General features: G+C 53.2%; 3 protein-coding genes across 3 annotated transcripts; all 3 read right to left on the bottom strand.

Moving 5' to 3' along the window:
- Positions 1-64: 64 nt before the first annotated feature.
- Positions 65-1893, bottom strand: PG986_013204 (uncharacterized protein; the record flags this gene model as incomplete). Its single annotated transcript, XM_066849426.1, is given in 2 exon segments — positions 65-1042; positions 1054-1893. 2 exon segments carry the CDS (start codon positions 1891-1893, stop codon positions 65-67), a joined length of 1818 nt encoding a protein of 605 aa, XP_066693569.1.
- A 916-nt stretch (positions 1894-2809) lies between these two features.
- Positions 2810-5329, bottom strand: PG986_013203 (uncharacterized protein; the record flags this gene model as incomplete). The annotated part of the gene is made up of 5 exons (XM_066849425.1): positions 2810-3043; positions 3104-3191; positions 3249-3720; positions 3778-4125; positions 4195-5329. The coding sequence occupies 5 exons, from the start codon at positions 5327-5329 to the stop codon at positions 2810-2812; spliced, it is 2277 nt and encodes a 758-aa protein (XP_066693568.1).
- Positions 5330-11587: 6258 nt separating this feature from the next.
- Positions 11588-12916, bottom strand: PG986_013202 (mitochondrial cation transporter; the record flags this gene model as incomplete). The annotated part of the gene is made up of 4 exons (XM_066849424.1): positions 11588-12277; positions 12350-12444; positions 12517-12650; positions 12813-12916. 4 exons carry the CDS (start codon positions 12914-12916, stop codon positions 11588-11590), a joined length of 1023 nt encoding a protein of 340 aa, XP_066693567.1.
- Positions 12917-15273: the final 2357 nt, after the last annotated feature.

The following is a 15273-nucleotide window of genomic DNA, read 5'->3' as shown; positions in this document are numbered from 1 at the left end:
TTTGGACCCGTCATCGGCCTTGTCCGGCTGGCGGGGCGGTGCCGCCTTCGGTTCGTCGACGCGGCTAACAAAGTGGTGTTCGGACTGCGTCCACGGGTTCTTGAACGTGCCCCGAGTCGGAGTCGAACAGCCCTCCGACGAGAGGGGGAGATACCGGCCGATAATCGTCCGGGTCCACACTCGACATATTCGTCAGCGTTGGTGAGCCTGGCGTGGACGGCACTGCCGTAGAGGACCCAGGTCGCGGTTCATCGACGTAGACAGAAGAAGAAGCCTTCTGTCCGATCCGCGACGGCACTCGGGGCACGGGTGGAGCGTTGGCGGCGGGCATGCCCTGTGGGAGCTCGGTGTGGACGGTGAGATCCGTCCATTCGGACTTGGGCGGAGGGGGAGGTGGTGGCGGGGGCTCGGAACCGCCAGATTTGGTCCAGCTGGTACGGGCAGGCGTGTACTCTTCTTCCTTTTCTTCTGCTATTTTGCCTTTCCGCAAAGGTGGTGGTACCGCCGACTTCACACTGAAATAACTCTTGGGTTGGCTCTTGGGTTGGCTGCTGTTCTCCTGGCGAAGCGCTGGGTGTAAGTCCTCGGGGTCGACTTCGCCGCCGCCGGTCTCCCGCAGGCACTGGCTGTACCACTCTGATACCCGCCGGTGGCTTCTGCGTGCACTGTAATCGGCACCGCGATCCTCGGGTTCCTGCTCGAGGTCGTTGGCGATCTCATCCTCGTGCTCGTAGCTATCGTCGTAACTGCTGCCCACTATCGGATACCGATTCGGATCATCCTCGTCCTCAATATCTCCCGGCAAGGGTGTCGGCCGCCCGAAGCCTTGCTCCTGTTCCTCGTAAGAACCCCCAGATGCATTGTTGGCGCTAGCAGGTGAGGGTACCGGCTTGAAAGCGGCCATATCGACTTGGTTGGCAATGCTGTCTTCCCGGTAGACGCTCTGTGCCACCGTGGGCGCCCGATAGAGTCTCCTCTGCTCCGAGGCCGCTGCGTGATCGACCTTGATCCTGGGCGTGATCGTGGCATGGCGCGAGTGGCGCTTGCTCCTACTACTGCGACCGTCCGCTTCCTTGCCTCCGCCCCCTCGCGCTTCCGGCGTTCTCGCCTTTTCCGCCTCTCCGCCTCCTGGTACTCTTGCCAAAACGTTCGGATTTTCAGGTGACCCGGCTGAATCTCGGCCAAGAGCTCCTCGACCCACCGACGAATGGTCTGCCTCTCCTCGCACCCCATCTGCCGGATCCAGCTGTCCACGAAGCGCATGAGGCGCGGCTTGTACTTCTTCCGCGCGTCGGCGGCGCAGTAGTCGTCCTGCCGCAGAACCAGCGCGGTGAACAGATCGGCCAGACAGCGGCCGTTGGCGCCGACCGCAGCCAATATGCAGGCTTCGCACTCGCTCGCGACCCGGACGAATCGGCTGTCGTGAGGGGCGCAGCCGAACATCTGGTGGAAGTGCGCCTTGCTTGTGAAGTAGGCCGTGACGGAGTCGAGCCGGGTGAGCCATGAGGCCATGGCGGTGCTCTTGTGCGGCCAGCGCCGTAGGCATTCCAGATACTCGCCCGTCTCGAGGCAGAGAAGCCAAAAGCACTCGCGCATGAGAAAGGGGTTGAGTCGGTCGTGGGACGAACAAAGGACCGCCTTCTCCGGCAGACGACGATGGCTCAGTTCCAGTTCCCCAAGTACCTTGCGCGCGTTGAATGACAGGCGCTTGACCGACCTCAGGAGGCGGTTTTTTGGTTCAAGCAGGATCTCGGGCAAACGGTCTACCTTTTCTTGCTGACGAGCGAGCCATTTCGGGGAAGGAATGGCGATGCCATAATTCGGCCGCCGCGAGAGAAGATTAGTAAGAGCATCGATCTCCTCATCTGTCAGTTTCCTCAAAGGCACTTCCATGACAAACAGTGCAAGCAATCTTTCTATGCGACATGTAATTGGTAGATTATATGGGGAGATAGCTACTGTACCGAACAGCAAAATGCAATTGCAGTATAGTATGAAAGAGGCCGAATCGTCGTGTAACCAGAAGACAGAAGCCGGCTATTTGTATAGCGATGACCTGGGGGCCTTTGTCTAGAATGAAGGGTCAAACATCCCGAACAGATGGGGAGAGAGAGCTTTGATCGGACAGGCCCGCGAACGTCAATGCTCGTTCGTGCTTTGTTGGCTTCTTTCATTTTCCACAGCCTTCACGACGCCATCTCGCCAACAAGGGCATTGTCCCGAGCGTGTACGAACATGGCGGGCATGTACCTGAGTACAAAGGATGACGCAGAAAATGCGAGCCTGTATGAGGTAGGTAGTAGCAGTCGCAAATCCAATTCGAGAACACCAGGCAAGAAGAGAATATCTAAAACTTACATGGTAGTGTGTCAACTGTCATGGGGGATTCTAGTGTGTCGGGTCATTGGTCGTGTAGGTGATGACTGCTGTGATGGATAGGGGGCAAAGACAGGGAGGGAAGTGACAGTGTAGCGTAGGTCAGCAGTCAACTCAACCGAGTGAGGATGGCCTGCATTTCCATTAAACCAGGGATATTTCCCAATGCAATCCTATATACTGTGGTGGAAGTATCGCCACACTCTCTGCGCCACGGTCGAGGGAGATTGTCTTCTCTATGCAGGGTACTTCCAATGCCATGCCATGTTATTGCACTACCTCCAAATCAACCACTTCAACGCCTGTCCCTGAATAAAAAACACAAAAGCATTCATGAAAAGCCTCGCGGAGAAAATATGACTAGACATGTGCATCGTAAGTATCGCTGCCCACCGTGGTATCAATGCTGGTAGTTATCCTTGTTTCATATTAATTATGAAGTGCTCGAAGGCGGTGCTCGGGAGTGAGCATACTCCGGGTCAGCCCTCAGGCGTTCCAGCCTGATTTTGGCCGCCTCTGTGCCATCATCGGCAATGGCTGCCTCCTTGAACCAAGGATGGTCAAGCGCTTGCCGTGCTGTGATGCGCCTCGCCGGATCATAAACAAAGATCTTTTCGAGGAGATCCAGGAACATCCTCAGGAAAGGACTGTGCGTAGGTATGATGTCCTAGATGGCCATTAGTACTTTTTTTCACCCCAGCTTGTAACATGCCAGCAATCAACTTACACTCAGACGTTTCATGTTCTTGACGAACCTCCGCGAGGCACGGGTTGTATCCGCAGTAGGGTAGTCCAGTCTCAGCCGTTTGAAGTATCTGGGTTCAGTTAGCCAACTGGGCATCTCGGCGAGAACATGTGTCACAAATACTTACTTGGCTGCAGCATTGCCGCTGGAGCTACTTGATCGGTTGCTCATTTTTGTGACCTGCTGTGCAAGGTGTGCATCGATCCGACGGTCACAAACATTCTCCATCATCGCCAGATGCTCGAGGTTATCGTGCGTCTGGAACAAAGCATCACCTGTAAAAAACTCGACAAGAATGCAACCGATACTCCAAATATCGCAGGGGAACGACCAGCCAAGCCCCAGGATGATTTCAGGGGCCCGGTAATGGCGAGTTGAGACCACAGAGGAGTGGTACTCATCCTCAAACGTTGCAGAGCCAAAGTCAATCAATCTGATCTCGGTGTCGAGCAGAACCTTCCGCTGGTTGGCCTGTCTAGGAGTACCAGCTGAGGACGAAGGTATTCTGCGGTTATACGTGAACGTCTGATAAGCGTTGTCACATAAAAGAATGTTCTCAGGCTTCAGATCGGTGTGGATCAGGTTGAGGTCATGAAGAACTTTAAGCGTGTGTCAGTATCCAACGACAAAGGGTTCGGGTTAGCTATGCCACTTACAAGCCACACTCGTTAACAGCTGACGAGCAAAACTCTGGATCTGGCTGTTGGGGAACGGGACGAAGTTGTTGCTCTTGAGAAAGTCGAAGACGCTAGAGCCAAGCAGGTCCATGACAATGCAGATGTGGCCTCGGAAATCAAAACAATCGCGCAGGTGAATGCATCGATTCCGGTTCTCCTCATCGTTCGCCTTGAGAGTCTGCAGAACCCGTAGTTCGATCCGGGAAGCATCTCGATACTTCTGGACGGATCGAATAATCTTGATGGCGACCAACTTGTTTCGTTTCCTGTCGCGAGCCTGTACGACCTTGCCAAAGGTTCCTTGGCCGAGAAGTTTGATGATTTGATCTAGTTGCCAGTCAGTACTCAGAATTGATAGATGATACCAATCTCCGGGTGTCTAAAATAAGAACGTACACTGCTGGGTGATATCAGCATCGGGCACTACTATGTAGTGACCATCTTCGTCGTCGACCTTCACATTCGAGTAGCGCTTGTTGGGTGTCAGTAAGGAACTCCTGAATCGTCTAGTGAGGGTGGTGGGTCTCACATCGGTGACCACTCGAACGGCTACTTCAGCTGACTTCTTAATTGGCTTTTGGGGCGGCTTGTAGCTGATGTAGGCATCACCAAGGGCCTCGATGTCTCTGCGTTTTGCCTCTTGAGCATGCTGTTGACGCGTTCGTTTCCGTTTTTGGCCCGTAGCCGAAGACGCCTCGTAGTCGTAATGACCATTGGAGGAGAGTGAGGCAAGGGACGTAGGGGCAGTGGTGTTCTGCGCGGATGTGGTTCGATCGGTCGATGAAGTCGCACTGTTGGGAGTAGCAATGTGCGATCCATTGACGACTCTACCGCCATTCGCATACCCGTCTTCCTTTCTCCTCTTCTTGGCTACATGTCGAGTACTAACACCAGCATCCGAGCCGATCCCGGTGCCATTCGTGTATGTTGTTGTAGAGTAGTTGGACGAGATGTCTTTGCCATCACCGTCAGGTTCTGGTGTGTCATCAATGATGATGACTTCCTTGGGCACCCCGTTCTTGTAAAACTCGGTCCAGTCGGGACCTTTAGATCGCCTTCGCTTCCGCGCAACATTCTGACTCGAGGATGGTATGGACATTGTGTCAAGATTTGCGTCTGATCGTGGCGTCGACGCCGACTCCGAGTCTGTTCCGAGATATTCGTGGGTCAATCTGGCCGCCGGTGCTCCTGTGGAAGCTACCGAGGCTGTGGCTCCATTGGCCGACCGTCTATGCGACGGCTGCAGAGGGCCACTGATGTAGGTTGAGTACGAGGCGGTAGAAGCAGGGCCGTGACGACTAGACGCGGTAGAACTGGATATCGTCGACGGAGGCGGCGGGACACCAGTGGGAGAAGGGAGAAGGTGGTTTGCCGGAATGGTTGAGGGTATCGCGCCGGCAGTTCGGTAGGAGGCAGGGTTTACGGGACTCTGCAACTGCGGGTAGGGCGGATAATGAGCGTGATGATGCGTGTGGTGATGACGATAATGATGGGGAGGAATAGTGGCCGTGGCAGTAGTCGGCGTTGACATTGTTGTGGAATGACAGCCGACGGCGCCTTTTGCAAGGACACTCGACTGATGAGGGTCCTCGGTTGTGGTGATATGAAAGGGAAGATTGAGGGAGTGTGTTTCGAAAGGGCCGCAGTTAGCAGGTGCCCACTCGAAATGGATGATGTCTGCCCTCTACGACCTGCTCCGCTGCCAACTGCGTGCGGGATTGCAAGTATGTATTGCCGCTGCGCTTGCGTCTCTCTTTACTTTGAATCGCAGCGCCAGTACCAAGGCCAGGTTGGGGGGCGCTGGGGCAGCCTTTTTCCGGGTCGGACGTCGGCAGGGTCTTCTTGCCTGTCTGACCTGAGTGGCTGACGTTCCACTGGAATGGATGGGGTCGAGTCCCAGTGGTTGCGAAGAGAGGAAAGAAAGAAAGCAAAAAATAAAATAAAAAATAACACCAGGTGCTATGCTGGGGAGGCACAGTTGCAGGGCCGCCAGCAGTTGAGATTTCAGGGCACTGGTCGCCCCAAAAGACCACTAACCTAAGGATAAGGCTTGCGGTTCTAGCGGATGAGCTCGCTAAAAAGGCAGTTGAAGGTCGCCCACCAAGTTCTAGGTGCTGGGTACTGGTATGGGATATGTCGGATGGCGAGTGTTGATTCTTCTTCTTTTTCGAGTCGGCAGTGATTCGAAAAGGTTGTCCTGCTAGAAAGAAGTTTATGTTTGTGCAATGTGTTCATCGGCTGGCTTGCAATTGTCCGTAGGCGTGAAGGTATGCTCAAGGCTGGTTTGTTGGTAGGACCAAGACACGCGCTTCCTCGATGGTGCACGGAAGAGGATCTGGACGTCCAGGCCGGTGTTGAGGCGCAATAGTCGCGATGAATTGAATATTTTCAATTTTCGAGCTCGGCAAATCCCCGACGATGGCAGTGGTGGGCAATGGAAAGCGTAGTCACCGTGCAATTGCCGGTGAACTCGACGGGTCGATGGTGGTAGTTGAGGAAGTAGGGTGCATGCACTGCAGTTGAGGTCGAACCAGCGCGGTACAGTGCAGTTAGCCAGCCAGTGCCTCCACGAAGATGGCACCCTCAGAGTAATAAGTGCATTACGTGGAGGAGCAAGAGGATGGCTTGGTAGAGAAAAGACGGGCTTGAACGGGGAGGAAACAGTTGCGAGTGCACATAGTTCATTCAATCTGGCAAAGATGGGAGGGAAACGAGTCGGTTGGAAAAGTGAATCGTCGACCGAGGGGAGGGGCGTAGCGTGTGCTGTGCTGTGCTGCGCTGCGCTGCGCGGTCTTCCTCTCACGCCGCCTCTGTCGTCAAACTAGAGCGAGTTGACATTGCAGCATGGTGTCTGGTTGCGAGCGGTACGGTAAGTAAAGCTGCTGCACCGCACTGTGCGGCCGACTGCACGGCCAAGTAGATCCGTGATGATGGCACACATACAACCCCAATTGCTTACTGGGTGGAGTCGGCTGTCCCTTGTGCACTCTAGTGCCCACTGCCGTTCGTCTGGTTAACGCTGAGCACGCGCTGTCTGCACACATTCCCTCTTGATTGATATCGTAACGTGTGCCCACGTATTTCCAGTATGTGTTTCCAGGTTGGCCTTCTCCGAGTGGCTTTTTTTTTTTTTTTTTTTTTTTAAAAAAAAAGAAAGAAACCAATAGGCTTTGCACATTTCAACATACAGGCGCCTGGTATGAACCTGGCTGGTTTCTGTTTCGGTTACTGGGCTATTTTTTACCCAGCACAAGATGGGGAGTGCCCATGTATAGCCGAATGCATACCAGGGAAAGAATACCACCGTGCTCAGAACCTTGGGTGCTCTGCTCTGCTTGCACAAACTCGCATGTATACATGGTATATAAGTAGGTAGGTTACATAGGACTGCAACAAGAATAAGGCGCCGATACGGTCCAGAAGAGTGATCTGCCCAGGATAGAACGCCACTATCTGCAACAGGTAGGTGTTGATTGATTCCAAAGATGAGTCAAGATGTAAGCATGTATGCGTATATGGACACGACCCATCTTGGCTTATAGAATACCTACTTCACATACGATGCTTATAAAGAGCAACTGCTGGAGTAGCAGCTAGTCTCATGCATGTCGGCAGCAGGATCTCTTATGGTGGTTGGAGAAAGTCTTCCCCTCCAGTCACTTACAAACAATTCATAGAGCATAGCGACTCTATGGTTGACCGTCAGCTTTCATAGATGGCATTACACCCCCTCGCCCATGGTGCAGAGACGCATTGCTGAAGTTGGGTGCAATACCCGAAGTATGTACCCGCATTCACCAAGTCAAAATCCAAGAGAGTTGCAAGTCCCTTTGACCACGGTACGGCACACAGTCCTCGGATTCGTTCTTCTTCTCGGGGGTTAGCTCTATCTGCAGCGAGTGTAGCCCTACTGCCTGTCGGTTCCTGTTAAACGACACCTATCGGAACATGTTCTGTCAGGGTTGTGGTATCATGGCAACCAAACTCGGTTACTGGGCTTCTCTGGCATGCTATGTAGGTAGGTATCCTGGACTTATTGATCATGCATGGTCTGTTTGTGTGCATGCTTTTCTGTCTCTCTGTCTCTCTCTCTCTCTCTCTCTTGCCATCTCACCATGCCAGCCAGAAGATGGGAGATAGAGAGAGATAAAAGGTTGTTGGTTCGATGTTGCCAGTCCGTTTCTATGACAATCCGGTATTGCCTTCACGCCAAACAAAGCAAAGCACCCACAGTCATGGTGGCCGACCCTGCACAGCACAACCAGTGAAAAATGCCAAGTCAGAACATGGAAGGCCCTCAGGGCCCCAGGTAACGGACAGAGAGTTGAAAGGGACATTTGCAATTTGTGTGTCTCTTTTCAGATGAGGTACATTGAACCTACCTGGCCTACTGCCTGCTTCTATGTACCTACCTACGTGCCTATGTTCCGTTGGGCCTCCAGGGTAAGCAAGCACACCTTCATTTCGACCTACTACCTAACCAGGCATGTTGGAAAACCACCGTCAAAGGCACACAAGTAATGTTCCTGGTTTTCCTTCTTCTAGAATGACAGCCCTCGCACCTCGTCAGGACCCCTGCCGCTGCTCTACTTTTCGTTTGGGTAAAGTTTACGGTTTGTTCCTTCGCCATGCACGCCCGAGAGAGCGTGAGAGCCCCTCTTTGCTCAGCCAAAGCGCCTGGCGGGCGTTTTGTGACGACCTGGTTGGCCGGCAACGACCACGCCCCAACAGCATGATATCACACGCATTCCACCGCAAAGACAAGGCATGGGCAGCGTGGGCAGCATGGGCATCCTCATGCTCTCTGAAATGGATCAGTTGCTCTTCCTATCACCCCCCCCCAAGAACCAACGTTGGTGGGTGACCGACCGACGCCAGTCGAGAAAAGGAACAAACAAGCAGAACAAAGTCTTGGCAGACTGGCTTACAGTACCTGGGCATCCCCAGTGGCTTGACATCGCCTATGCAGGTCTCGCAGTAGTGCCCACGGCCACTTCGCAGGACGGACCCTTGGCTTTGAATTTGTTAGTTGCGAGAGCGATTTGCTGGCCACGGCTTGTTTGCCCCTTCGCTTTCTCTCTGCCACACCAGGCAGGAGATTTGGAACGGGTCTGTCTCATTGAGGCTTTGGGAAGCTGACTCGGGGTCCTCAATGGTTCTACTACATTATGTACGTACATTGGGTATGATAAGAGTGAGTCCCTGCTCGTAAGAGTGAGTTGATTGCGGAGTCCGCGACGCCTTCTGGGCCATGTGTGTACTTATTGTACGCTGTACGTACGCGCCTTGGAACGAGACTAGTTCGCCCCAGGCAAACAAAGCATTGCTGCCCACTGGAGCCTTTTTGGCGGCTTCACAAGATCCCAGATCTAACACTGTCGACTTCAGATCTTTCCACCAGAATACTGTGAGGCTTGTGAGAAATATATTGTGATGTTTTGCACTCTCTTCGCTCCACCCTCCTCCTTTTACTTTCAGCTCTGACTTGGCCACTGATCAACCGGGCACAGCAAGGTCCTGCTTGCCTTTAAAAGACCACATACACTGTGCAATATTCTGGTTCGTGATTACCGGTAGATGGGCAGGCACAGGCACAGGCACAGGCACCCGCCCAGTGTCTCCGTGCTGGAGCTCTTCGAGCACACAGCCTTTTTTCCCCTTTGGCTAGCCAGGCCGCCCTTTATCGGTCGTTCAACCTTATTAATGGCAGTGTATCGAGGAAGGGAGCAAGGGGAGTAAGGCGGATTTTTAGAACACAGCCAATGCCTCCGGGTGCGACGCAGGATGACATGACCCCTGAAATCCCTCGCCTCCCCCCATCCCCACCCGCCCATTCATTCATTCATTAATTACCTACTTTGCCTCACGCAGAATGACCGGCTAGTCAACCCCAAGTGCCAATTCTTATTCGAGGATGGTGGGCGGCTCTCCTCCGTTATGGGTGGTGGATGGGTTTCCTCTGAGGTAAGTAGGTACTGTAAGCACTACCCAACTTGCCAACCTGATAATGTAAGGTGGAACGCAGTCGTAGGTTAGGCGGTCTGACGGCCAGTAATCAAGTCCGTCCAGCAATCAGTGACTTGAATCAATGGCACTTCTGTCGGCCATTTATCCGCTCGACAGTCGTCTCTTCCTGCTGCGATGGCGACGCATCCCATCCCATATCCCGTCCCATCCAGCCATTCGCCCTTTCCCCGCCGTTTGCCTTGCGAAAGTTGATCCACATGGCGTGAGAGAGAGAGAGAGAGAGAGAGAGAGACACGGGGAGGGAGAGAGTGTGAGAGCCCATCACAGCCAACGTCGTAATTGAATGGAGGGGCCCTTTTTTTTATTTTGTCAGCGGACCCCTTCTCTCCCACACAGATGTGCCAGGGTGTCGGGTACAGCAGATTAAGAAACCTACAGCGTCATCTCGGGCTGTTTTCTCTGGTCGGAGGAAAATGTTAGAGGGAGAGGGAAAATCTCCGGCTCTACTGTTACGAAATTCGACAATATCCTCCACGGAGATAACTCATCATTATCTTTTCGCTCATCTGCAACAGCGAACCTACTCTCAGGGGTTCGTCCCAACGACGTATGGATCTCAACGTGACATTGAACCCAAAAGGTTTCTTACTCTATACTTACTTACACACACATGTATGTACATGTAGTGTACTAATAGGCAGGCAATTTCTACAAACATTTGGCAGTGTTAGGTCTTAGATGAAAGGACCCAGCAGCCGGAGGGCCCTAACTCTTCCCCGCCCCGATCATCGCTGGCTAGTGCTACCGTTGAATGTTCCCTTTCCCACTGTCACGTCCACTGGGAGGTACGTGCACAGATAATAATATAACACGGCAACACGTCGATAGTTGCGCATGCCCATTGATAGAAGTGCACACAGGTCTTGTTGCTACAGAATTCCGCTTCTCTATTGGCATGACGCTCATCTCATGCAGTTACACACTTCCGGGTGACACGGAAGAACCGTGTATTGAGTTGCCCGCCCAGGCTCCCCCTTAAACACCGAGAGTGCTACTTGGTACACGCACGAGCACGACGGGAAACGTCAGAAGCAAGCCTGGCCCAAACAAGGAGTTTGTCGTTTTACCTCGACACTCTCCGCATCTTCAAACGGACGGGTGAGACAAGGGAAAACTGGATTTCGATGCCGAATCCGTTCTCACTGCTCATGACCTTCTACATAATTGAAACATGAGCCTTCATTCGCAACCAAGGTCCTGCCTGTTTGGAGTGAAAGAGACAGACGGAGAGAGAGAGAGAGAGAGAGAGAGAGAGAGGCGCGGCACCCAGCTCCTCTGACCGTACGAGTCTGTTTCCCTACTCGTCCTGATGGTGGGCGGGTCGAGTAGCCACTTTCCTCTCGGAACGGGGGACGGGGGACGGGGGACCTGGGCGCCCCCGGGTTTAAGGGTTCAAGTGATGCGCGTTTCACCTCATCTCGAACCGGATCGACGGGTGGAAAAGACGTCCTTAGACGGGTCCTGGCGATCAGGGATGCGTGTATCGAAACCAAACAAACGTCTTCGGATCCGGACTTGCTTTCGTTTATGGCATACTGTCGTCGGGCAGTTCCAATATACAACAAGGGCAATCCACCAGCGTAAGGAATAAATCAAATTCTATGCAGGTATTGCAACGATTCTATGGAAAGGATTCAGAGAACATAATACTCGCAAGGACCCCCGGCTCCCAACGCCATTTGATGCAGGTAGTTTGGGAATGCAGCCACTCCGCCATCCACATAGGACGATTTTTCTATGACATCCCTATCGGACCAGAAGATCAGATGCCTCTGTTGAACACAACCATGCCTCCTTCTCCACCCTTGCCGTGAAACTCCTCCTCGAGGCTGCTGGCACTGATGCGCTGCCTCGTGGGGAAGGCTGCCAGCGCAAACGGCAGCGCAAGATAGCTCATGCCCAGAATCAAAGCCAGGTTGATGGGGGTCGTATAGCGCGGGTTCTTCTTCAACCACTCGGTCCGTTGCAGCCGCACGAGGACCAGCGGTGGCACGACCATGATGGGGCTGCTGTTGAGGACGCGGCTCAGCGCCGTCTCACTAACCGCCAGCGTGGCCGCCTTCTTGCTCCTCCCAAGGCTGGCAACGTCGTTCTCGGCCTTGCCCTCCGCCGCCAGCTTGGCCTTGTCCTTTTCCGAAAGCACGGGGAATACATCGATACCCGTGCGCATCTCTTCGCCACGCATGAGGAACACGTTCAGGAAACCAGCAGATGCGACAGCGGCAAAGGGCACAAGTCGGCCGAGAACTGTCCGCGTGGCAGGCGATACTCGCTTGATACGAGGAACAATCGAGTTGAGGCCCACGGCGACGGAGCAGGATGCGCCAACGGCGAGGAAGTAGGACTGTGCGATTTTTCCATACGAAAGAGGGGTAGACTTGTTGGCGTTGGCGTTGTTGATGGCGACGTTCAGGGACTGATTAGCGACTTGCCATCCTATCGTTCCCGCCGTCTGTCATGGCGTTGGACGGTTAGCATAGCTACAGTACTTCCTAGCTGAGACCGAGGGGGGCGGCTTTCGTACCTGGAGCCCAGGGGTCAGCATACCGGCCGTGACCACCAGGTTAGACAATGCGAAGCAGGACATGCGGAACGGCAAGAGAACTGGCTCGCCAGTGTCTGCAACGATATCACAAGGTTAGCGCTGAGGACCTCGAGGGGGGCTCGGTTGTTTCCAATCGTCCTCCGTACCGGGATGGATCGTGGCGTCCACGATCTTCTTTGCCTTCCATAATTCCGGTGTCATGTTCTGGATTTCGCCCTGCTTGTATGCGACCACCAGCTTCTTCGCCTGCTCGAGACCATGTTTGCCGGCAAGTAGGGTCCTGCGATCATCATCCCAACCGATTAGCGACACGCCTTTAAAGTGGTAGCCATGGGCCTTTTCTCGGTCGGAGTGTCCAGCAAGCCGCATTCTTTTTTTTTTTTTTTCTTCGTGGGCTTGCCAAATCCCGCTTCCATAGCCCGCGATCTTGTTGGTGGCTTACCTGGGGTCTGTGATACCGGCTGTCTGCTTAACACGGCCCCAGTAGGTGCTGAGATCGTGCTGCGACTCAGGCAGCTCACGGTTGCCCGGAAGGGAGGACGACATGTTGTCTGTCTTGGCTTGGTCGCTGTCGATACGGGAAATTGTCTTGTCGTGGGTGTCCGTCCTCTGCAGCAGGCGCAAAGAAAAGAAGAAAAGATTGACGGATGCGACAAGCAGACGCTCTAAGAGAAAACACAACCCAAGCCGCCAGTAACGAATGCTTCTACTTCTTACCACTCGCTCTTTGCGACGTCGTGACTCCTGACTGTGCGAAGTGAATAATAATTTGTTCCCTGCGGTGGGCGGCCCGAGATCGGGGTCGGCGCTATCTCAAGAATGCCCCGCCCGCTATCGCGCTATCAGATCGCGGATCACTGCACTCACTCTAGACTGCACTCCAGACTGCACTCTAGACTGCACTCTAGCACGCACTCTAGCACGCACTCTAGCACTTGCGCCATGATCCTTGCTGGGATACCACGAGGCAATGTGCGTTGTTGGAGTATGCGATGCATGTAGATGTTGAGACAAGATGCCGGATCCTCCGTATAGGCTGCAGACGCATCATCTTGACGCCGGGCAGTTCTCTCTACCTGGGCCATTTCGTCCCGAGTATCCTATTTTGATACCGAGATTCCAAGAACACTTGCAGTCATCTTTTCTTGGCGTATAAAACTGATGCACTTGGCTTGAACCTTCTCAGTCATTGACTATAGAACGCCGGAGTTTATACTAAAATAGAACTACGCCAGCTACGAGAGACAGTGAGACAGTGAGACAGTGAGACAGTGAGACAGTGAGACGGTGAGAAGAGGGAAAAGGAAGGGTTAGGGGTGATAAGAATACGGGGAGAAACGACAGACAGAAATGATTCGTTTCGTCTAGAAGACGCATAGGTTCAAAGGAATCATTTATTCTCATGTGGCCGCATTAACACGATACCTCGGTCTTATAACGTACCAGTCGTCTTTGCATTGTTATTCCCGAAATGAAGAGCGATGGCGGTGAAGACCTACATACGAGAGAAGGAGAAGACGAGGCAAGATGATGTCACCTAGTGAGTGATCCCGCTAACCTAGCTCACCTAATTAGGACAGTTGAGGCCCAACACACACACACACACACACACACACACAAACCTGCAGCAATTTCCGTCGGTTGACGGATGATAAATCATTCTCGGTAGTACGCAACCCATGTATTATTGCTGCTGGTAATGCTGATGGTGGTGCGGCCACGTATAGAGGAGGAAAGCGGGCGAATCTCACCCACCCTAACTCCGTTATTGCTTCTTTGATGGCCATCTTGTGCCTGAGGAGACTTGGCAATAATATCGCACAAGGTCAAACAAAGAGAGCGAGTGCAAAGTTACAGTTGCGAACAGAACCGCAATAGTCTAGAAAAGGAATGGTGTCTGAAAATTGAATAAGGAGATTCGTGATGTTCGTATCGTGATTCCTATATCTCATGCCATCTTGCCAACGTAACGCTCGGTTCTCTAGCAACGGCTCCCAGCCTCCCAGCCTCCCCGCCTTCAACCTCTCGTATGTCATCATCTTGCAGCGGCTCCCGGTCTCCCGCGTGGAGAGGGGAGAACGACGTGCCGCCCACAAGCCCGATACGATGTCCTTTGTCTAATGTTCATAAAAAAGAAGGAACGTGAAAACCAATACCCATCCAACACATCATTCGTTGCCCTATATCCAGACCAGATAATCCCCAGCAAAGACAAACTTCACCGCCCAACCCCCCATGCACGTAAGTATCTACTTACTGCATGCATGCTCCGATCCCGTTCCATCCGTTCCAACCGCAGACTCCGTGTGGAACACCCACGCACGAGACTGGAAAATGGCCCTCATTCTTTTGCTCCCTCCCTGGCTTCGGTTCGCCGTATGATAGGTTCGATGCTCGGACATCGTCGCTTGCTCGTGCCGGGGCTAGATGCACGTCCGTTGATCGACCAGCTTCCACAATGATGACACCTGCAGCCGTAGGGTACGCACTTATAAATATACTGGGGTTTCCGTTGCGTTAATTTGAGCATTATTGCTTTCTTTCTCCCGTCAACTCATCCCTTCCCGCGCCGCATGCCGCTAGGTGACACAGCGTCATCGGTGCATCGAAAGGGAACGAGTTTACGCACGTCCTTATAGCATCAACCCCAGTAATCGTAGAGGTCCATACAAACCGGCAGTTGTCATCATCGTGAAGATCTGACCAGTACCATTGGAGTCAACAGCCCATCCCCACCACGCTTAGCGGTCGTGGTGGCGTCTGCGGCGCCCGTCTGTCACAAGATAAGTAAGATCAGTTGAGATTGCTCAGGTATAGATTGAATTCTTTGATGCTGGTTGGGGGAGTTAGAAACAAGGAAAATGGCATTCTATTTTCAGGAAGGTCGAAGAAGCATTCAACAC

The sequence above is a fragment of the Apiospora aurea genome (assembly GCF_038362705.1).
Source record: "Apiospora aurea strain CBS 24483 chromosome Unknown utg000009l_segment0_segment0, whole genome shotgun sequence".
Lineage (NCBI taxonomy): Eukaryota > Fungi > Ascomycota > Sordariomycetes > Amphisphaeriales > Apiosporaceae > Apiospora > Apiospora aurea.
This window is presented reverse-complemented; position numbering and strand designations above follow the sequence as displayed.